At 35.7% G+C, this 24329-nt stretch overlaps 1 protein-coding gene across 5 annotated transcripts in view; it reads left to right on the forward strand.

Annotated features, from left to right (window-relative positions):
• The window catches only part of LOC150110185 (protein fantom-like), a 588918-nt gene that overhangs the window by 105411 nt on the left and 459178 nt on the right, over nt 1–24329 (forward strand). For all 5 annotated transcript variants that reach the window (XR_016548253.1, XR_016548255.1, XR_016548256.1 and 2 more), the window contains exons 9-10: nt 4955–5027; nt 15941–16011. Coding sequence is in view for 2 of the 5 variants with exons in the window: in XM_090391966.1 (XP_090248092.1) it covers nt 4955–5027; nt 15941–16011 (144 nt within the window). In the remaining 3 variants the exon portion in view is untranslated. The remainder of the gene's footprint in view (nt 1–4954; nt 5028–15940; nt 16012–24329) is intronic.

Genomic DNA, 24329 nt, shown 5'->3' on the forward strand with positions numbered 1-24329 from the left:
CATGAGCTGGTATACCATCCAATCCAACAGATGTATTGACATTGAGGTTTTGCAATAGACTACTCACCTCCACCTCATTCACCACAATTCCCGTATAAACTTTTGGTTCATTCATTTCTGCAATGTCACCACCTGGATGATATATTCTTGCAAAGTGCTCGCTCAGTAATTCAATTATATCAACTGATTTGGTTATCTTCCTACCATCGGCATTCTTTAAAATCATTCTGCCATATAAATTTTTTCTTTTATTTGCAACATATCGAAAAAACTGTTTAGGATTGTCTTTAGCCTGCATGGCCAATGTTCTTTCGTAATCCTTTTTTGCTTTTCTTACTACACTCGTTACCCTTCTGGTTTGGGCTTTATACTGTTCATGTGCCTGCCGGTCACCTTTCTCCTTAAATTCCCTCAAATAGTTGTTTCTTTTTTTGCAGCTCAAGCTTAATGGTGTTATTCATCCATTTAACTTCTACTTGGTTTATTATTCGGACTCTAGGTATACAGTCAGCCATTGCTTCATGCAAACACTTCTTAAAATGTAACACCCATAATGTGATGGGTGTTACAATATCTGATAGCCTTGTATACAGTAAGTATACGAGAGAGTTTACATTGGTATACATGAGAAATTAATGATGATTAAAAAAAAATATAAACCTGTAGATATTTAAATGTATATATTTATATTTATTAATATTTTTTATTAACGTTGCATATCAAACTGATATTAATCAATTTGTAGTGCATGCAGTAAAATTTATTCTTTACACAATAAGACAGCAACCATCTTAACCAAATGTAAACCACTATAAATTAATATACCACAAATAGAAACAGCTGCTTTCAAAAAAGTTATATAAGAATAAAAATATTGTGATTACTAAAGCTGATAAGGGTAATGCTACTGTTATGAATTAAGAGGATTACAACATGAAAATGTCGGATCTCCTAAATGTTAATTCTACTTACCAAATCATAACTAAATGAAAAAAAATCTCCACAGCTAGCTCTAATCCTGAGTATTTTAATAATAAGGGATTACAAAAAGTAATTTAATAAAAAGTTGGCACTCCGTTTGGCAACTCCTATAGATAGAGATGACCTTGCTAATGCTTCTGCCTGGTATCTCCACTTGGGCCTGGCTCCCACTGAAGAGTCCTCAATAAAGGTCAAAACTAGTCTGGGTGATGGCCCTTCCCTTAATGTATAACATTATACATATCTGCAAGGAGATGTGTTTTGCATTATGGGAGATACTGAGATAGGAGTGATGTTAGCTTGCTCCACCTTTGCAACAAGTTGCCCGGTGTTGTGCTACCTTGCCCCAGTCCTGAAGATACTTTCAGGTGCAAACTTTGTTTGCTCACACTTGGATAAAGGATTAAACTAAATTTATTAAAGGGATTACATGTTTTCACTACTTGTATATGAGAAATATAATATATATATATATATATATATATATATATATATATACATATATACATATATATATACACACACACACACACACACACATACACGAAGGTGGTCTGAAAAGTTCACAGCCTCCACCATAGATGGCAGAAGTATCAGGAAGATTTTTTTTTCTAAGTTGGTACATCTGCCATAAGCATCAATTTCATATTGATGCTTATGACACATGTACCAAGTAGTTTGTTTTATAGAGCTGTCTGAAGCAAAAGTGTTGTCTGTATCCCTTGAAATGAATAAAATTGAGTATCATGTGGTTATAAAATTCTTTGTAAAAGTAGATTTAATGCCAAAAGAAATTCATTCGAAGTTCATAAAAGTTTACGGGCACTCTTCTCCTTCATTTTTGACAATTAAGAAATTGACTGCCAAGTTTAAACGTGACCTCACAGCCTTGAAGATGATCCATGTGAAGGAGGTCCAAAAAGTGTAACAACACCAGAAATCATCGATCAAGTGCATCATGTGGTATTGGATGACTGGCGAGTCAAAGTGCGTGAAATTACTGTTACTAAAGGCATTTCAAATGAATGTGTAGGATATATTTTGCATGAAGAATTGCAAATGAAAAAGCTTTGAGCAAGATTGGTGCCACGCTTGCTCACAGCAGATCAAAAACACACTCGCATGAAAATCTTTGAACAGTGCTTGGAGCATTTTAACAAGAATAAAACTGATTTTGTGCATTGATTTATTACTATGGATGAGACTTGGATTCACCATTACACACCAGAATCCAACCAGCAATTGAAACAGTGGACAGAAGCCGGTTGTTCAGCATCAAATAACACAAAGTCAGTTCCATCAGCAGGAAAGGTCATGGCATCAGTGTTTTGGAATGCTAAAGGCATTTTATTTATTAGTTATCTTCAAAATGGTAAACATGACCAGGGAATATTATTCTGATCTTTTAACCAGACTAGAAAAAAAAATTCACGAGAAAAGATCCAGTTTGCAGAAGAAAAAAAATCATCTTTCATTAGGACTGTGCACCTGCCCACAAAGGTGTTTTGGCAATGGGAAAATTAAGGGATATGTGCTATGAATTGTTGGAACATCCACCCTATTCCCCAGATTTGGCTCCTTCTGACTTCTATCTCTTCTCAAAACTAAAACTCTACCTCGCTGGTCAGAGTTTTTCTTAGAATCAAGAGGTGATTGCAGCTATAGAGGAGAGTATTTTGCAGATCTTACTGAGAACCACTATGTGGATGGGATTATGGTACTATAGCATTGCTGGAATAAATATATTAGTCGTAAATGAGATTATGTTGAAAAACAAAAATAATTTCAAAATTATAAATTCGTTTTTTCATTTTTATTGTTAGGCCAAGAACTTTTCAGACCAATCTCGTATAACTTCTGCATTGCTTCAACCTAGATATCTCGTCTGGGTCTGGCTCTGACTGATTTGATCTGAGGAGACTGTTATCTTAAAATCAACTTCTACGCAACTATAATACTTATTTTTTTCAACATAGAGGGTACCAAATTAGGACTTTAGATCTTTTGTCCATTACAATTTGAATTGTTTCGCTTACTCGTTGTTGCATGTAAACTGTAACATATTGTTTTGTTCTGAGGGTGCTGGTTTGAAATCCAGTGAAATATAAGCCACTTAATAAACATCCCTTTATAATTTAGTTTTGTTTGGTGGTGTTACCATTAAATTAAGTTACGAATTTATTAATGTCACCTACAGTTAAACAACTTGTAGTGTTGTGATTAATACTCTTTATTATTGTTTTGTATTTGGTCACTTAACATTAAAACTTGAATTTTTTTTCTTGATTTTATTCATTGACCATATATTAATAAATGATATATACAAATTGTCAACAAGTTTCACCAGCTTCTGTCTGGCTTCTTCAGTACAAGTGTGACAGTACAATAACGTTTACTAATAAAAAAGAAGAATGGAGTAACACAGTAAATAAATTAAAATTAAACTTATGCATAACATCATAAGCATGAAGCGTGGTGTCTCAGTCATTGTTTATTGAGCACGTTGTATAGTTTTTAGCGAAATGAAATTCTGGTAAGCTGAATTGAGTGAATTTATTAGGCTTTTCCAGATGTCTTTCAGAATCATTCCTTGATTTCTGTTTAGATTTTCTCCCGAACAGAGTACAACTGCAGCTTCTTTGAAGTTTCTACATTGAAAATCTTCTTCTATATAAAGCATGGAGCTGTTATCCCAATCGATGGTGTGGTTAGAGATCAAGAAGTGATGGGCTAATCTTGAAGTGTCTATTCTGTTGTTGTTCACGTCCCCTACATGTTATTTTTTTCGAATTTCAAGGCTTCTTGATGTTTGGCCTATGTAATTTAATCCACAAGAAAACATGGGATGTTGTATACACCTACGTATTTGAAGAAGGCATTAATGTCCTTAGGAGATCTTAAAATGTGGATTATAGTTTTGACAGGTTTGAGAGCAACATCGTCCATCATCATCCCTTATGCAGGCTCAGTATCAACAAAAATAGCCAAACTCATGAAGTTTTTCAACGTCAGAGTTGCTCTCAAACCTGTCAAAACTATATGCCACATTTTAAGATCTCCTAAGGACATTAATGCCTTCTTCAAATAAATAGGTGTATACAACATCCCATATTCCTGTGGATTAAATTACATAGGCCAAACATCAAGAAGCCTTGAAATTCGAAAAAAAGAACATATAGAGGACAGGAACAACAACAGAACAGGTATTTTAGAATTATCCCATCGCTTCTGTATCTCTAACCACACCATCGATTGGGATAACAGCTCCATGCCTTATATAGAAGAAGATTTTCGATGTAAAAACTTCAAAGATTGTACTCCGTTCGGGAGAAATTCTAAACAGAAATCGAGGAATGATTCTGAAAGACATCTGGAAAAGCCTAACAAATTCACTCAGCTTACCAGAATTTCATTTCGCTAAAAACTATACAACATGCTCAATAAACAATGACCGAGACACCATGCTCCATGCTTATGATGTTACGTGTCAGTTTTAATTTTAATTTATTTGACTGTGTTACTCCGTTCTTCTTTTTTTACTAGTAAATGTTATTGTACCGTCATACTTGTCCTGAAGAAGCCAGACAGAATAGCTGGTTAAACTTGTTGACAATTTGTGTATATCATTTATTAATATATATAGTCAACGAATAAAACCAAGAAAAAACTCAAGTTATTAATACTCTTTGTTTATTCAAATATCATCTGATATTTTGTTGATTCGAATTCAGCAAAATATCACAAGATTTAACTTTTTATTATTTTATTTTTTGTTTGTATGTCGATAGTTCATTAAATGTTCATTATCATTCATCAAATGAAGATCATTATCATTATTTAGACATATACTTTTAATGCTTTAGCATCGAAGTGAATTTGAAAATAGTTGTGGAGATTTTACACTAATGTTGCTAATAACTATTTTTCCAAGCATTTGTTTGATTTTTATACTTTTTTTATTGGTGTTGGTTAGGGAAGATGTTGCAGCCTCTCAAAGAACTCAAATTGACATTTACGAGCAGGAATTAGAAGTTCTTAAAGAGCAGGTAATTGTTTATTTTTAAAACTGAAATATGCCATTCTAGAATTAAATAATTTGAGAATAATTGTCCAGTTCGCTTCTGAATTTTTTCTCTTAATTCAAGGCAAAAAATATTTCATAAAGCTTTCTGTACGTTTGTGTTTTGTATTAAGAAACTTGCCTGGATGAAATTCTTCAGGTAAGCAATAATGTAGAAGAAGGTATATTAAAATATGATCAGCTCAGCTATCAGCTAATTCCTTTTATTCCCTTATAGGGAGTAGGCAATGCCTTTGAACCCTATATAGCTTTTTGGAGACTGAGTGGGCAGTTCATTCTCCACTAGTAGCCAATCAAAGATAGCTGGCCCAAGACTGTCACTAATTATAAGCAGCCACTGATGAAGAGACAGGCAAACGAGTGCTGCCATCTCTTGGTACTTAACCCTAATAGGATATATTTTTGTCTGAGATAATGTGGGTTCTGTGGTCAATTTTCTTGAGTTTACAAGATGAAAAACCCAGGAGAGAAAAACCCGCTTGCCTGTACTAGAGATGAACTAACCCAGGAACCAGTCAAAGAAAGGCTTAGAAAAAGTTCCTCCATTCTGTGACTAGACTTAAGCTTAAGTCTATCTTTGTGCGGCTTAGCACAGAGATATGGAATAAATTTGTACATTGACTACAATATTGCAACTAATGTACACTTCATGATTATTTTGCAGTTATACAAGGGTGTGCTGAAAAGTTGTGATAATCATCATGAAGAAATTAAGATAGAACCATGTTACTTACACATTATTCTCCATTAAGTGTTACAACACTGCTGCATCATATGCAATCCTAAAAGAAGTCTTTCCCTTGTTGCACAAACCAGTCCATAGCTGTAGATATGACTTCATGATTTCTGGTAAATTATTTTGTTCCTTTCAAGTGTTTCTTTAAATTTGGAAATAGTCAGATGGGACTGGGTCTGGTGAATAGGATGGATGAGGCAGACATTGAAAGCCCAAGTTGAATATTGTTTGTTGGGTTTCATGAGCAGTGTGAGCAGGTGTGTTGTTCTGCAAAAGCAACATGCCTCTGTTCGGTTTCCTGTGCTGTTTTTCCTTTAGTACCTCCTTCAATTCCTTCAAGAGCTGTTGAATAAGCTGCTGCTGTAAGTTTCAATTTTTTTAGGTATTTGGTAAGGATTACACCATCCATATCCCAAAAGACAATGTCAAGAACCTTCCCTGCTGATTTTGGATTTGGAACTTCTTTAGTTGTGAAGAACCTTTGTCTCCACTCCATTGACTGTTGTTTGGTCTCTGGGTTATAGTGATGAAGTCATGTTTCATCAACAGTCACAATACAAGGCAAAAAATTTTCACCTTTTTGAAAATGATCCAAAATCCCTTGAGATAACAGCACATGCTCTCTCTTTTGGTCAACATTCAAACATTTGGTGACCCACTTTGCTGAGAGCTTCTGCATATCCAGATGGTGGATAATGACCCCAACTCATTCCCTGGATACCTGCAATTCCTGTTGACCATAACTCCAAGATCCCTGGCCTCATCAGTTTTTCCTAGCATAATCCTATAATATGTCTTTTCAAAATCCCATCATGCTGAAATGCATTACTTCACATTTATGAGGGCAGTCTGAAAAGTTCTCAGCCTAACAATGAAAAAACAAATTTATAATTTCAAATTTATTTTTATTTTTCAACATAATCTCCCTTAAGACTAATACATTTATTCCAGCAATGCTATAGTACCATTATCCTGTCCACATAGTGGTTCTCAGTAAGATCTGCAAAATACCCCCCCCCTCTATAGCTGCAATCACCTCTTGATTCGAAGAAAAACTCCGACCAGCGAGGTAGAGTTTTAGTTTTGAGAAGAGATAGAAGTCAGAAGGAGCCAAATCTGGGGAATAGGGTGGATGTTCCAACAATTCATAGCGTATATCCCTTAATTTTCCCATTGCCAAAACACCTTTGTGGGCAGGTGCACTGTCCTGACGAAAGATGATTTTTTTCTTCTGCAAACTGGGTCTTTTCTCACAAATTTTTTCATCTAGTCTGGTTAAAAGATTGGAATAATATTCCCTGGTTATTGTTTTACCCTTTTCAAGATGATTAATAAACAAAATGCTTTTAGCATCCAAAACACCGATGCAATGACCTTTTTTTTTTTCCTGATAGAACTGACTTTGTTTGAACAACCGGCTTCTGTCCACTTTTTGAATGTTGTTTGGGTTCTGGTGTGTAATGGTGAATTCGAGTCTCATCCATAGTAATAAATCGATGCACAAAATCAGTTTTATTCATGTTAAAATGCTCCAAACACTATTCAGAGATTTTTATGCAAGTGTGTTTTTGATCTGCTGTGAGCAAGCATGGTACCCATCTTGCGCAAAGCTTTTTCATTTGCAATTCTTCATGCAAATGTATCCTACACGTTCTTTTGAAATGCCTAAAGTCTCAGCAATTTCATGCACTTTGACTCGCCGGTCATCCAATACCATATCGTGCACATGATCAGTGATTTCTGGTGTTGTTACACTTTTTGGACCTCCTTCACATGGATCATCTTCAAGGCTGTGAGGCCACGTTTAAACTTGGCAGTCCATTTCTTAATTGTCAAAAATGAAGGAGAAGAGTGCCCGTAAACTTTTATGAACTTCGAATGAATTTCTTTTGGCATTAAACCTGCTTTTAGAAAGAATTTTATAACCGCATGATACTCAATTTTATCCATTTCAAGGGATACAGACAGCTGTATAAAACAAACTACTTGATAGAATGACTTGCAATTTCAAATTGATGCTTATGACATGTACCAACTTAGAAAAAAAAATCTTGCCGATAGCGTTGCCGTCTATGGTCAATACCGAGAACTTTTCAGACCATCCTCGTTCTGACATTAAATTGAGAGCCATTATCATGATCCCATAATATGCCTTTTGAAAATCTCATCATACCGAAGTGCATTACTTTACACTTGCTCACATTGAATTGAGGGCCATTATCATCTGCCCAAAGTTGCAGCCTATTGAAATCCTTCTGTAAGTGCTGGATATCAGTATCATCCCTGATTGCTCTCTCTATCTATACATCATCAGCAAACAAATGAACATCTGTCAGATCCTTCCCAATGTCATTAATTGAACAACAATAGTCTAAGGATTAATTGCCAGGAGTACCTCCCCACTACCTTAAATCTGGCAGATGTGCTTCCTCCATATACCACTTTATGATACTTATCCGTTAATTGTCTTATCCATGTTAGTAGTTCATATTCCAATCTCATATATTCCAATTTAATGAATATCTTTTCATGTGGTATCCTATCATTTGCCTTAGCAAAGTCCAGCAGTATCATAGAGTATCCATTCCCTTTATCCAACTCATACAACATTATTATAAAATACTATATGACCAAATTGCTCAGACATGCTCCTTCGTTAGTAAACCTATATTGGTCCTTGCAGCTACTCTGCCAAACCATATTTCTGAATGCAATTTTTTACTATCGTCTTTAACACGTGCACCAGCATTCCAAAGATACACTACCCTAACAATGGGACTAACATAAATTCTTCCCATTTATTCAGTATATTTTCTGTACTGAGAAGACTCACATTTTAACTATCTCAAGAGTCTAACAGTTTGGCCAAACATTCCTTTTGCATACCCACTGATATCACATCTGTTCCTATTGATTTATTCTCATTGTTAGAAACCCAGCAGCTGGATGAAGAGATATAGTGCTACTATATCTCTTCATCCAGTGTTGTAATAGAACTGTGTACCATGTTATATGTTGATAGATTTTAGCAAAGTGAGCACTTATTATTTCAACAACTGCATTTATGAAAGTTATTTTTCCACATTCATTCATTTTTCTTCTACTTGCAGCATAACAATAAAATTCTTTGGCATTACCTTTAGCCTGCACACAGAAAATTTCTTTTCATATTCTGACTCAGCTTTCTGTAAAATACATTACTTTTCTGGTCTACACTTTATATATTTCATAACTCCTCTCATCCTAATTCTCATGATATTTCTTCCATTCATCTTCAGATACTGCTTCATTCATTTAAGCATCTTTTCAGAGATTATCCCATTCAGTGCTGTTATTCTTCCCATTCAGTAACTGATACATGTGATCAAACATAGAATTCTCCTGAGTTTGTCATAATTTCCAGCTTTACTGAAAAAGTCCAAACTCAAAGCATATAGGTCGCCCCTGTGTGTTTAATACATTAGTATTAAACCTAATACAAAACTGGAGACAAAAATTGTACAACTGATTTTACATCAGACCATCTTCCTGTTCCTCTTTCAGTTCTAATTGCTGGCTTACAACTTATGCACTGACCAGGTATTGCTCTGTTTGCACCAAATTGTAGAGTTTTGAACAGCTCTTCTGTTGGCTCCTTATCATATATCCTTTTTCTATATCTACAAAACTTAAATGTAAGTTATTGTATTTAAGATTTGTGGTTATATTATAGCTATATCCTTGTTATGTTCCCTTAATTTCTCAGTCGTTTTTCTTAAAGTGATTTGAACTGTGATTGATCATCCTCCAGTTTCTCTTTTGCAATTTTTCTTAACCTTCTTAACCTCTTCTCATGTATGCATGCCTAAGTATCTTACCTGGAACACCTCGAATATAAATTTTTTGTAATTCTCACATTTTTATTATTATTTTTATTATTTATTTTATTTGTATGTCACATGTATGACCTTTGATATTCCTTTTACAACTTCTTTACTCTCCATTTCTTAGTTTTTCAATAGCCTCCAGGTTTTGCAATCTTCTGGATGCTTATCTTCTATATACTTCAGTCCTCCAGAATTTTACTTACTGACCATGTCTTTTGAATTATATGGTATAACCATTGCAGAACTTTTATACTTGGATAATTGTGCATTTTTAGTTGAATATCATCAGCTGCCTTCCCACATTTTCAGGTTTTCTGATAAGTATTTCTACTTCAGGTACTGATATGTACTTCTGATTGCATTTCTGTGGAAATTTTTTTACTTTTTTGCCTTTTATCACTCTCATTTAAAACTGATAAATTATCACTCTCATTGAAAGGCAGCTTTCAAAGTAATTACCCAGGATCATGAATATCTGTATCTTCATTGTCAACTATATAGAATAAAAATGGACTTAAAAAAAAATAATAAAAAAAAATATATATATATATATATATATATATATATGGTGGTTTTTCCCTTTCAGTTGTTTCTGACTCTAGGTGACTATGTAGGCATTGCCCACAAAGTGTTCCAGGTGAGATTTTTTACAGGGTAGTTTCCCATTGTCCCCCCCCCCCCAATTTTATCCGGGCTCGGGACCTGCATATGGCTGAGACGTATTCATGACCGTAATCCATTTGTGTTCACGGGACTGGTTTGCCTGTTCTGGGGGACAAAATAAATCTGAGTTTCCAGGTGAAAAAAATGCTCTATCTCCATATGAGACTGGCTAACTCACCTTTTGTCGAAAGAGACCAGATAAAGGTTCCTTACATCACTGATGGGAATCTAACCCTGGTCTTTCCTACCAAAGGGCTTTGTCTATTCTGACTGAACTATGGAGGCTCATATATATATATATATATATATTCTGTTAACTAGTTTCTACTGCTCTTATCTTTAACATGGCTTATTTCATTTAATAATCCTTAAAAGTAATTATCCAGATATGATTATTTTTCATATGGTCAGTTTTTATGTCACATGTATGACCTCTATTCCTTTCAAAACCTCATTTCTTAGCTTTTCAATAGCTTCCAGGTTTTGCAGCCTCCATGATGTTTATCGTCTATATTGAGATGTGTGTGTGATAAAAGGACCTCCCAGATGAGTCTTTGACTCCATGAGGTCTTGTTTAATAATAATAATAATAATAATATTCTTACCAAAGTCTTTCCAAGACTTCTGTTTAACTACTTTTACACATTGCTTTTCTTTCTTACATTTTCCTCTGTATTCTCTCAGGGCACATGTTGACTAACTTGTTAAGTCATCTTCCCAATGATTACAAGTTACAAATATAATATCATCAAATTCCTTTCTTCCTCTAACCACTCACCCACACAAGGCACTGTCATGTCATAGGTTTTTTGGACCTCATGTGTGTGTGTGTGAGACTGGTAGATAAAGTATTTTTGATATACAGGGTGATTATAATTAAAGTTCACATTTTGTAACTGGATAACTACTCAGCAGAATGGTTTAATATTTAACATGATGCTGTGTGTGTGTGGCAATGGAATTTTATTTTGCACAAAAACCAACTAAAAAAGTTGCCCCTAGGGCAATACATGGCACAGCAATACCATAGTGGGTAATTCAAAATGTGGGATACACACGGTGCGTTATGTGGTTACACAACAATATGTTCGATATACTGTCCTCTGCTGTCAGCAACATGCTGAAATCGCGAAACCGCATGCTGAACTACAGAATTTTTAGTTTCTCTTGAAATGTTGTGTATATGGCATGTAATGCTGGTCTTGAGGTCCATTAAGCTGACTATGTGTCCACGATTGATGTCTTTTAAGATGTCCCCCATAGCCAAGAGTCACAGAGGTTCAGAGCAGTGAGTGCACTGGCCATGTTGTAAAAAATAGTGTGATGATTATGTCCTCAGTAAACGTGAGGAGGGACACCATCCTACTTAAAAACTGTTGAATCCAGCCACTGACCCTGTTAAAGTGTTGGAATTACCTGATTAGCTAAGAAAGTGCATATCACTGGCCATTAATAGTGTATGTAATGAGACCAGCAGACTCAAGCTCCTCAAAAAGAAAAGTCCAATAATGAATTTGGCTGTAAACCACAGCAAATGCTGACCTTTGAAAAATGAAGCGGAATCTGTTGCACAATGTATGGGGTTGCGGTTGCACAAATTCTGCAATTGTGCATATTCACAGCACCATCCAGATGGAAGTTAGCTTCCATAAAATGCTCCATGGCCAGTCATTATCTAGTTCAGTCCGAGCTAGAAATTGTAGCACAAATGCTTCTCATGCACCCTGGTCAGGATTAAGCAATTGCTGAACATGGGAATTCCTATAAGGATGACAGCACAGAATTTGCCTTACAACTTTGTGAACTGTGCTTATGGGTTGGTCTAAAGACTATGCAATGTGCCATATGCTGCTTCTTCCTACAACATTTTCATTCTTTCTTCCTCAGTCACTGTGGCTACATCTTCCACCATCACTACTAGGTTTGACATCTTCTCTTCAATTTCTGAATCATTTTGCATAAACCATTTGCAGTAATAGGACCTGTTTTTAATGTCAGCTATTATTTTGGTAAAACAACTTCATGAGAATTGCGTGATCCTTTGGTAATGGTGGCATTGTGCTTTAGCATGTCTGCTCACAGGCAATGAACTGATGTATTCCACAACTACCTGCTTTTATAGAAATATTTTTTCAAAAAATGCATTGGTGAAGGTCACTTGCATAAATTGTAACAGTCACAGTGTTTCACTGCATCCCAGGAATATCATACATAATTTACATATATTGCAGTGCCATGTTATTGCCCTAGTAGCAATGTTTAGAACTAACATTGTTTTTTTGCCCAAATTAAAATTTAACATCATCATGTTAAATATTAAATCATTCCACTGAGTTGTTACCCATTATAGACTTTCAAAATGTGAACTTTAATTATAATATCCCTGTACTTTCTTCTTTTGGACTGCCCCTTTAACTTCTTGAGTTCATGTGATATTCTAATTTTTAAATCCTTGCAAACCACTTCACCATATGCCTCTGCCTAAATCAGTCAGTGTTTTCTTCATGTTTTTTCACTGAGACTCCAAAATTTGTTTATTGTTTTCAAATTTTTCATTTTTTGTTGGATAATATTTTAAAGTTTGGGCCTATAGTTCACCTCTGAAACCTTCTCAACTTTGATTCTTTTTTAAAACTATTATTCATATTTTTCTTTTCAATATGATATTCATTTTTATTCTACTCGGCACTAAATGGAGTTTTTCCTATTTGAAAACCCCTGTTTGCTGTTATCCTGAATCACCATCATCTGAAATTCATATCCTATATTTCAATTTAGATCCACAACAAGGACCAGCTCTTTCCTTTTCTTCATGTGAGTTGCCTTTTCTGATGACTTAAACTGCCTATGGGACTGCAGACATGAATTACACTTCGTTGTCCATTTCCCATTTTAAAATTACTTGACATCAAGGAATTCATCTTCATGTTAAGTGTTAATGCTGTAGCGAATTTCTCTTTATGCTAAGTGTTAATGCTATAGCATTCCTTTCTTTCCCTGGTAACTGTTTGCTCAATCTCATAGTTATTATTTTCAGAACCACACCTGTTTTAGTCTTATTCTTTTTAGTAACACCAATTACATCATCATAGTACTTCTCTAATTCTTCTGCCAGTTCCACTTCTTTTCATTCATGCTTATTACATTGATGGTGCCTGTTTTCAGTTTTGCTGATGTTGAGCTTGAAGTTGCTGATATCATTCTACTTAACTGCATTCCATTCAAGAAGTTTAATGTTGTGTTTAATATAGAATATTATGAACTGCTCTCTTTTCTGTAATCTCTGATGCATGACTAGATTATCTTATATGTTTTGTGGGAAGCTTCTGGTATTGGGACCACATTTCAAAATAAATAATGAGTTTAATAAAAATAAGCAATTATAACCCTCCAAGTTTCGTAAGTTGTCAGACGTACATTGTCAAGGATACTAGCAAAAAAAGTTATACACAACAAAAGACTAGAAACAATTAATTACACATATTAGATGTTATCAGAACTTCACATTTGGTATATACAAATAAGTAACCATCTAATATTTTTATGTTTGAGCCTATATTCACCTGTAGGCCAATAGCTGGTTACTTATTTGTATGTACCAATTGTGAAGTCCTGATACCATCTGTGTAATTAATTGTTTCTAATCTTTTGTTGTGTATAACCTTTTTTTGCTAGTACCCCTGATGATGTAAGTCTGACAACTTATAAAACTTTTAGGGTTATAATCACCTAATTTTATTAAACTTATTTATCTTAAAATGTAGTCTCAATACAGGAAGCTTCCCACAGAACTGCTAAGCCACAGAAACTTACATTTTCATCTTATGTTGTTTAAAAGGCTATTAATTGTTTTAGTCCTCTTAATAACACTATTCATTTCACGGTATTTTGAATTTTTGTAATTCCTCCTAACTTCTCTCTCTCTCTCTCTCTTTTTTCATTGGTGCTTCTTGGCGCCTATGTTCAGTTCTTTTTGATGTTCTTTCAGATACTTACCTAAATTGTGTACTCTAGTTTTCTGATGAAAAACAGCAACGACCTTGTGGAAACTCATGTCTTCATCTTCTGCAATTGGTCCCCTTGTATAATTTTCTTTGGAACAAAATCCCATCTTATATACTTCTTAAAGAGTAAAGTTTACTGGTTTTCAAATTCAGTATTAAGTTTCTTCTTTTCTCTCAGTCCTCTCTTTATTTAGTGTATTTATGTATTTATGTTTAACCTATAGGTTAAACAACCTCTCATGAAATTACCATAAAAATAAAAAAGAAAACACAATTAAACAATCTTCTTCTTCTTCTTCTTCTTCTTCTGCAGCTTCTCCCACTTAAGTGGGGTCACTGTTTGTTATGAGTCTCCTCCACACCTTCCTGTCTTGGGCTGTCACCACATCCAAGTTCTTCATCTTCAAGTCCTCTTCTACCAGCTCCCTCCATCTCTTCTTTGGCCACCCACGCTTCCGCCTTCCTTGCACATCCATCTGCATGACCCTTCTTCCCACATATTCGTCCTCCCTCCTCATCACATGACCAAACCATCTCAACCTTGCCTCCTGTATTTTCGCTCCTAAGTTCGTAACTTTCACTGTTCCCCTGACATAGTCATTTCTCAGATGATCCTTTCTGGTCACACCGTACATCCACCTAAGCATTCTCATCTCTGCTACTTCCATCCTGCTAATGTTATTTTTCCTCAGGGCCACAGTTTCTATAGCATATGTCATAGCTGGCCTCACTACTGTCCTATAAATTTTGCCTTTCAGATTGATCGGCACCCTCTTATCACATAACACTCCAGCCTTCTCCCTCCAGTTCCTCCAACCTGCTTGTATCCTGCATCCCACTTCCTTCTCAGCTCCTCCATCTTCTTCCACTGTTAAACCTAAGTATCTAAAGTCTCTCACCTTCCTGATGACATTTCCTTCCAGCTCCAGATCTGTCTCCTGGCCACCACCCACTGCGCAACACATATACTCTGTCTTACTTCTGCTCAGTCTCATACCTCTCTCTTCCAGTACTTTTCTCCATCTTTCCAGTTTAGTTTCCGCTTCTTCTCTTGAATCTACACACAGCGAGATGTCATCTGCATACATCATTGTCCAGGGTGCATCTTCTCTCACCTCCTCTGTTACCACCTCCATCACAATATTAAACAGAAATGGACTTAATGCTGACCCTTGATGCAAGCCAACTGTTACTTGAAAACTTTCTGTCTGTCCCAAACAGGTCCGAACACTTGTCTTCACATTTCTGTACATTTCCTGCACCAACCTGACATATTTCTCCGGCACCTTAAAACACAATTAAACAATATTTACATAAAAAGACAGCAGTCTGTAATGTTGGCACCCAAACAGGTGATGCTAAAACATTAATTATTGTTTATAATGAAGCACAACAACAACAGTACTTAGCTGTGAGTGATAATGTAGCTACAATGCAATCCTTTCAGCCAGTGTAGAAATGTCTAGGTATCCTTTCATATAGAAAATATGACCACATTTTTGAGAACTGTCTGAATTTTTTAAAGAAAACATTTAGCATATTAAAAATAACATAGATTCCATTGTGGTTATTATATTTTATATGTTTTTAATTATTATCTTTGATTTAGGGAAGAGTAAAAGAGGCAGAATATGAAGAAGAAGTTATGGTTCTTAAATCTCAAATCACCCAAAGTCAGAGGTATGTTTTTGTTGGTTAATAATGAGAAAATGTCATCACTTGGCAGTTGAACTTTCAAGTATTACAGATGTATGATACCATAATGGTTCTAAACATGGTTTCTAGTTTGTAGTGAAATATTGTCTTCCATTTTTGTCTTTTCTCAGTTTTAAAACATTCCTCTCAGCATCAACCAATATATTATTATTATTAACAGATACCTCCAAGGAGTCATGGACTCAAGGGAGGCCATACTATCTGCACCAACTGTCATACTTTTTTTGAATTTATTCACAATACTCGCACAAACACAACATCCAATGCAATCCATTCCAATCATGCACCACTCTGTGAGAGAAAAAAATCTAGCTGTCATCTTCTTCTTCTTCTTCTTGATGACATTCATTCTTAACTTACAAGGAGGCCCTCTTATCCTTTTCCCCTCCCTCCAAAAAGTGAAAAATTCCATCTACTGAAATCCTCTGTGACCCTTTCAGAAGTTTGTAATTCACAACCATATCACCCCCCCCCCTCTTTCTCCTGTTTGCTAGTATCTGCAGTCTACAAATTCTCACTCTGTCTTCATAATCAGTATTATGAAGACAGAGTGAAATGAGAGAAAAATCTAGTCTTCACTCCCCTTCATGATGGCATTCATTCTCAAATTTCACAGGTGTCCTTGCATCCTTTCAGCACCCTCCATAAAATGAAAAATCCGTCAACTGAAATCTATTCAGAAGTTTGTAAGCGTCAATCATAATATCCCTCTTTCTCCTGTTTGCTGGTGTCTGCCATTTACATATTCTCAATCTGTCTTCATAATCAGTATTGAACAATCATGATATAATTTTTAACACTTTCCTTTGCATCTCTCCAATGTATCAGAATTGCGATGGAAAAGAGGAGACAAGACATGCACACAATAGTCCAAGTGAGAATAATAATCTCATCAAAGCCTTGTAAAGAGGCAAAATTACTTCCTTATCTTTACATGTTAAAGTTCATTTCAGTATCGAAATTATACTCTGAGTTATATTCGCAGTCTGCTTATATAGCCCTTAAACTTCAACTTCCTATCTACTAAAACCCCATGATCCCTAGCCTGACAAGTTTCTTCTAGGTAATCCCACCAGTATAATATAACATTGGATATCTAACCACACACACTCTGAAATGCATGACTTTACATTTATTAATATTGAACTGATAACCATTTTCACATGCTCACAATTCCCTATTCAAATCATTCTGCAAATACTGCATATTAGCAGTACTCCTGATTACCCTACCTACCTATCTTTGCATCATCATTTGCATTTGGGTGGTAGATGGAGTTGGTGTAGATGATGATGATGATGGTAGTTGTGGTTCGTTGTAGTTGGTGGATTGAATGGTGGAGACAGAGAGCTGTAGAGTAGATGCCCTCCCCTTGATGAGGCCTTGGACTCCCTGGAGGTGTCACGTAATAATAATAATAATAATTAGCAAATAGCCGTATGTCACAAATAATCATATCTGGATAATTACTTTTAAGGATTATTAAATGAAATAAGCCATGATAGAAGAGTTGTAGAAACTTGTCACATGTCATTAATGTATAGATTGAATAATAATGGACCAAGGACTGATCCTTCTGGCACACAACTGGTTGCCTTAATTTTGCAGACTCACATCCACCATAAACCACTTTTTGTTATATGTCAGTCAATCATCCTCTTATCCATGCCAGTAATTTATAATTCAATTTCATATTTTCCAATTTATGCATTGATCTTCCATGCTGAGTTTTGTCAAAAGCATTAGTAAAATCCAAAAGTATCATGATGTATCCATTCCCCTTGTCTAACTCAATGGTAACTTTATTATAGAATGTGAGCAAGCTGCTTAAACATAACCCTCATATGGTACATCCATGCTGTTCATTGCAAAGTATAGTTTCTCTGTATGTAATATGTAATATAGTTTCTCTTTAATTTCTGTATGCCAGCACTAACCAACCTTTCCAAAATCTTCACCACTTCAGAGATACTGATAGGTTGATACTTGGATACATCAGTCTTTGCACCATCCTTGTGCAATGGGATTAACATACATTATTTCCACTCCTATGGAATCATCCCTGTTCTAAGTCTCAAATTATATAGCCTGGTCAAAGGAATAGTTAGTTCAGCTGAACACTCTTTTAGTATCCGTGCAGATATCCCATCAGTCCCTATTACAGAATTCTTATTTGGATTGTGCAACAGCTCTAGAATCTTTTCATACATCTGAGTTTCATCCAGTGAAGAGGTTGCAGTGAACTCAATGTTACATACACCAGGTTGATAGATTTTGGTGAAATGGTCACTTATTAGTTAAACAATCTCTTCTTCATCAGTCACCTGCATATCATCTGCATTCAGTAGAGTTATTCTTTCAAATTCATTCTTTCTTTCTTTTACTTGCAGTATAATGATACAATTGTTTTGGGCTGTCTTTAGCTTGCAGAGCCAGGTTTCTTTTCATACTTAGACAGCTTTCCATAGAGTTGTGACTTTTCTGGTCTGCTGCTTATAATTTTCATGACTGATGTCATTCCTATGCACACAATATTCCTTCTATGTCATTTTTTTTTTTTTTTTGAATCTCTTGCTTAATTATGTTTTTTTTTTAATGTTGAACCATACACTAGAGGTTGGTTAATCAATCTATAGTGATGCTGTGTATGGGTAGTGGGTTGGGAAAGAAGAACCTTGTTTACATTTGATTTAAAAGCCTGTATATTGTATTCCTTTGGAAACACATCAGGGGAAGACTGTTGCACAATACATTAGTAGCAGGGATGAAGGAGGAGGAAAAGAAACTTGTTCTGTGGGTTTCAAGGTGTACTGTGAGGGGATGTTGGGGCAGCAGCAGCTGCATGTGTTCTGACAGATTTAATACTGAGTGAGGAAATTATTGATGCTATTTTGGATGAACATTTGCCATGGAAATATAACACACAGATGTGTATTCTATAACAGAAAACAAACATCTGTGCAAAAGTGGGAGGAGTGAGTGGGTCATCATCAATCTGATTGATCTCCTCTATATTGAGTCAAGATTACACATCAGTTTCACTCCTATCCTATTTATTCTTTGAACTATAGGGACACATTCTGATATTGCATCATTTAAGTATTTTTAAAACACTTTCCATGCACTGTCGATATCCTTCCTATCCAACAACTGATACCATGGCACGACCTAACATACTCCTCAGATCGTCATAATTTCCTGCTTTCTGATTCAGCATGTAACCTTTTCCAAATGGAACATTTTTAACTTAGCCACTTCCCAATTGAGTACTACATGATCACTGTCACAAACTGGAGACCGAGTAGTTATATCTTTAACTAAAATCCACTCTGACACTATAATCAGATCTAACACTCTTTGACCTTGAGTTCGTTCTGTCACATGCTGCTTGAGGACATTGTCTTGCAACAGCTCAGTAAATTAAATTTCATTCTTCTCATGAGATTTCACAGCTAGTGTTTGGGTAATTGAAGTCCCCGTTATGATTGCTCATTTCTTATTCCATCATCATCTTTATTTGTTAATGCATTTCTTCATCACTAGCAATCAATCTACTAGGTCTGTAACAGCATCCCGCTATGTGATTGATCTTGTTAGACTCCACCTTACAAAAGGAAACATAAAAAAACTATTACTATTATTGCAGTCATAGGTCTCAACTCTAACTGGATTCAAGTCATCTGATATCATTAGCAGCACATCCCCTCCTCTGCTATTCTGTTATATCCTTCTTTAAAATACTGTGCCCCTTTCACTCGATACCAGTTAGTATGTCTGCTTCTGATAGCAAGGTCTCACTAATGCCTACAATTTGAGGTCCCAATGTATTGACCAAGGCAATAAAGTCTACCCCTTTGTGTCTGATACTCATAGCATTCATGTACATACATAAGTTACCTGCATGCTTTTTTTCGTGTACTTTTGTCTGTGTGACACAGTTCGACAGCTTGTAGATCACTGTTCTTGTCTAGTGCCTTGCTTATGCAGACATCTTGCTTGATAGGTCTGAACCGGATGAACACAAAATTATTCTCTCCTCATAATCATGTCCATAATAATACCAATTCCCATCATTAACAGAGTTACATAACATTGTTGTTCTCTGACACACAGATTCTCAACATTCCTCCCATCATAATTCAGTTTCCCTAAATCTCTGTGTTAGGTCACATACCAATTAATAATTTTTCAAGACTCCAAGACTTTTTCAAGACCAATCAGTATCTCAGACGTGATCATAAAAGTACTACAAAAATTGCTCAAAAAGAGAATTCAAGAATGGGTAGATAAAAATATGATGCTGTATGAGGGTCAACATGGTTTTGTGAAGGGTCAGTCATGCCTTAGTAATTTACTAACTTTTTACAATAGAGTAACAGCTGAGTTGGATAAAGGAAATGGCTACATGATAATTTTGCTGCATTTTGCAAAGGCATTTGACAAATTACTGCATGGAACTCTGTTATGGAAATTAGAACAAATGGGGATGGACATGACACTGGTTAAGTGGATAAGAGGGTGGCTGCTGGACAGATATCAAAAAGTGGTATAGGAGGGACAGAATCAAGTCAAAAACAGGTGACTAGTAGTATTCTGCAAGGTGCGGTGCCAGGACCATTGCCATTTAATTTTATGCATAAATGATATAGGAAATAACCTGAAAGGAAATAATCAGTTGTTTGCTGATGATGCGAAATTAGGTAAAGTAATAGTTAATCAAGGCAACATGGAGAGCTTGTAGGATGATTTAAATAGCCTCTCAGTATGGGCAAAAGATAATGGATGTCAGTTTAATGTGGAGAAATGTAAAGTTATGCATTTTGAAAAAATAGATTACAAGCTATGTATCATATTGATAACACTGTGCTGCAGAAATAAATGAAGCTAGAAATTTAGGGGTAGTGGTAGACACAGAGATAAAGTTTAGAGGAATATTCCTAAGGTTGCTAAGGCAGCCCATAAGATTATTTGATTATTTAAGAACCCATTAATACGTAGAGATAAGGAAGTTCTTATTCCTCTTTATAAGGCCTTGGAATGCTCACATCTGGATTAATATGCTCAAATCGGGTCCCCTGGGTTTCTTGTGGATGAGGAAGCAGTAGAGAGGATTCAGAGGCAAGTGACCATGGTGAATGGCCTGTGGAGTGTTCCCATCATCATCAAATTCCTGACATGTACCCTCAAGGGGTGTACAGGATATGATATTACTACATGAAAAATTTACACCATTACTAACTTCCTATCTACATTCCTACAAATCAGTCTATTACTTGTCAAGACTCCAATATTATCATTATCAGATCTTATATTTCTATCATCTAAGTCACATTGTACTGTATCAAACCACCGATTTCTTGTTCTTCCTCTGGGTCGTTTTCCTGCCAACCTGGCAGAGAACACTTGTTTTGAAAATCTTTCCTCGCCCATTCTGTTTAAGTGACTATGCCACCTGAGATTAGCTCTGCTAACGCATTCCTGGATGCCGACAATGTCAAGTTCTTTCCTAATATCCTCGTTTTTAATATGATATTGCACATTGATGCCGTCTGTTCACACCTCTACTCTTTCTCAGGACTCTCATATCTGCAGTCTCTAGTCTTTAGTCAAGTGTTTTACTTCTGACCCAGCTCTCAGATCCATAAGTTAAAACTGGTTTGAACACGGTCTTGTATACAGCTAATTTAGTGTTCCGACTAATTTCTCTCTTATTCCATATGAATTTATTCAGTTGACTTCCTACCATACCAGCTTTGTTGATTCTGTTGTCTATTTCCATATTTAATTTACCATCTTCACTAAAAATCGTGCCTAAGTAGCTGAAATGTTTTACTTGTTCCACAGGTTCCCCGTTCACAACACAGTTGATATTTTCAACAATTCTACCTATTTTCATTGTCTTTGTCTTTTTAATGCTGACCTTCATACCATATCTATTACAACAGTTATTCAATTTAGTCAGGGAATCCTGCAAACTTGTAGTGGATTTCTTTAGAAGTATAACATCGTCCGCATAAAGCAAAGAGCTGACATTAACATCTCCAATTCTGATATCATGTTTAATACCACTTTCCTTCATAATGTACTCCATATAGATAATGAATAACAGAGGGGATAATGTACATCCTCGTCTCACACCAGATTTAACATTAAACCATCTTCCTCTACATCCTTCAATTCCAACTGCTGACTTACAACTCGAATACAGACGAAGTATTGCTTGATATAATGCCCCATTGATACCATATAACTGTAGTGTATTGAATAGCTTCTTTCTTGGCACCTTGTCATATGCCTTTTTCAGATCGACAAAACTTAAATACCTTTATACCTTAAATATCTTTGTTAAGTTCCCATGGTTTTTCAACTATTTGTCGTAAAGTGAAGATCTGATCCTGACTGCCTCTATTTGGCCTGAATCCAGCTTGTTCTTCACCAGGCTTTTCTTCCAGAATTCTTCTCAACCGTTTCTCAAGTATACTTGCATAGATCTTGCCAGGAATACTCAGTAGAGAAATATATCAGTAATTCTGACATTCAGTTTTATTTCCCTTTTTATATATGGGCTATGGGTACTATTAGAGCTCTACTCCAATCATCGGGAATTCGTCCCTCTGTCCAGGATTTCTGAACTATGCAGTGCAGCCACTGTAAGACTTTTATACCATCATACTTCAACATTTCTGGTCGAATGCCATCTACTCCACATTTCAAGCCTTTAATGGCTTTTTCTACTTCAAGTATGGATATGACTATGCCTGTTGAGTGTTTTTTTTACCACTGGGCTATCACTGCTTGTTTCATTTAGCAATTTTTCGAAGTAATTACTCCGAAAAATTGCTAATTCTCTAACTCCTTTTACAGCACTTTTTCCTCCATTTCTAAGCTTCTTCAACACCTCCAGAATATTTTGCCACCTTCTTGATATTTATTTTCTATGTTCTTGCCAAAGTTCTCCCATGACTTTTGTTTAGCTAGTTTTACGCAGTGTTTCACTTTCTTATATTTGTCTCTGTATTCTCTAAGAGCAAAAGCTTATTTGCCAAGAACTTTTGATATGATTTTTTCTTTTCCTTCACACCTCTTTAACTTCCTGTGTCCACCATGGAGTCCTGATTTTTCTATCCTTGCAGACAACCTCACCACATGCCTCTCTGGCTGAATCAATCAGTGTTTTCTTCAAGGCTTGCCACTGAATCTTCAAGGTTTGGTTGCTGTTCCGAAACACTTTCATTTTTTCTTCGATAATCTTTGTGTATTTTAGTCTACAGTTCACATCTGAGAGCTGCTCAACTTTTATTCGCTTTAAAACTTTCTTACATGTTATTCTTTTCAATATGAAATTCAATTTTATCCTGCTCAAGACTAAATAGTGATCACTTCCAATTTCAAATTCTCTGTACACTCTGGTATCCTGCACTAGGGAGAAAACATCACTATCAACAATAACATAGTCATTGAGACTTTCCTTATTCCTAGCCTCTTCTCTCCATGTGAATTTGTGCACATTTTTATGTTCAAACATGGTGTTAGTAATAACCAGTCCATGTCCTGAACAGAAATCCAACAGGTATTTGCCATTATTATTAGCTTTGCTCTTTTCTCCAAATTTTCCCAAAATATTTTTGTATGTCTGACAATCATTTCCTACTCTGATATTCAGATCCCCAACAAGGACCAACTTTTCCTTTTTCATTGTGTCAGTTGCTTTTTCTAAAGCATCAAAATATTCCTCCACTTCTTAGTCGAAGCTTCTGTGTTACAATAGGCACAAATAAGTCTCATTGTGCAGTTTCCCATTCTGATATTTGTCCACATCACTCTAGTTGACACTGCCTGCCATTCAAGAAGATTAGCCTCGTATTTAGTGTTGAATACTATGGCTCTCCTTTTCCTTGATTGTCATTGCCTGAATATAACATTTTGTATTTATTGCTCAGAAAGATCTCACCAGTTTTTGTCTTTTTTGTTTCAGTCACCCCTATTATGTTTTTCTGGTACAGCTAGCTCCATTTCTTTGCCATTCGGTCTTCTTATGTTGATAGTACCGATCTTTAACTCTGGTGATGTTGAGTTGGGGTGTGTTTTCAGATTTGTTCCAGTAGCTGACTTTTCGCTGTTCGCCGTGGTTCCCTGGTGAGAGTGATGGGGGCCATGTTTAACCGGGCAACGCCCCAGCTCGCATGAAATTTTGTCATGTTGTACCATCATTTTTTATTTTGGTTTAACCAATAAGAATACAATTTAGTCGGATAAATCCCATATTGCCAGCCTTTCCTCGT

The sequence above is a fragment of the Typopeltis vanoorti genome, chromosome 1 (assembly GCF_054136105.1).
Source record: "Typopeltis vanoorti isolate ZY-2024b chromosome 1, IOZ_Tvanoo_1.0, whole genome shotgun sequence".
In the NCBI taxonomy this organism is placed as follows: Eukaryota; Metazoa; Arthropoda; class Arachnida; order Uropygi; family Thelyphonidae; genus Typopeltis; species Typopeltis vanoorti.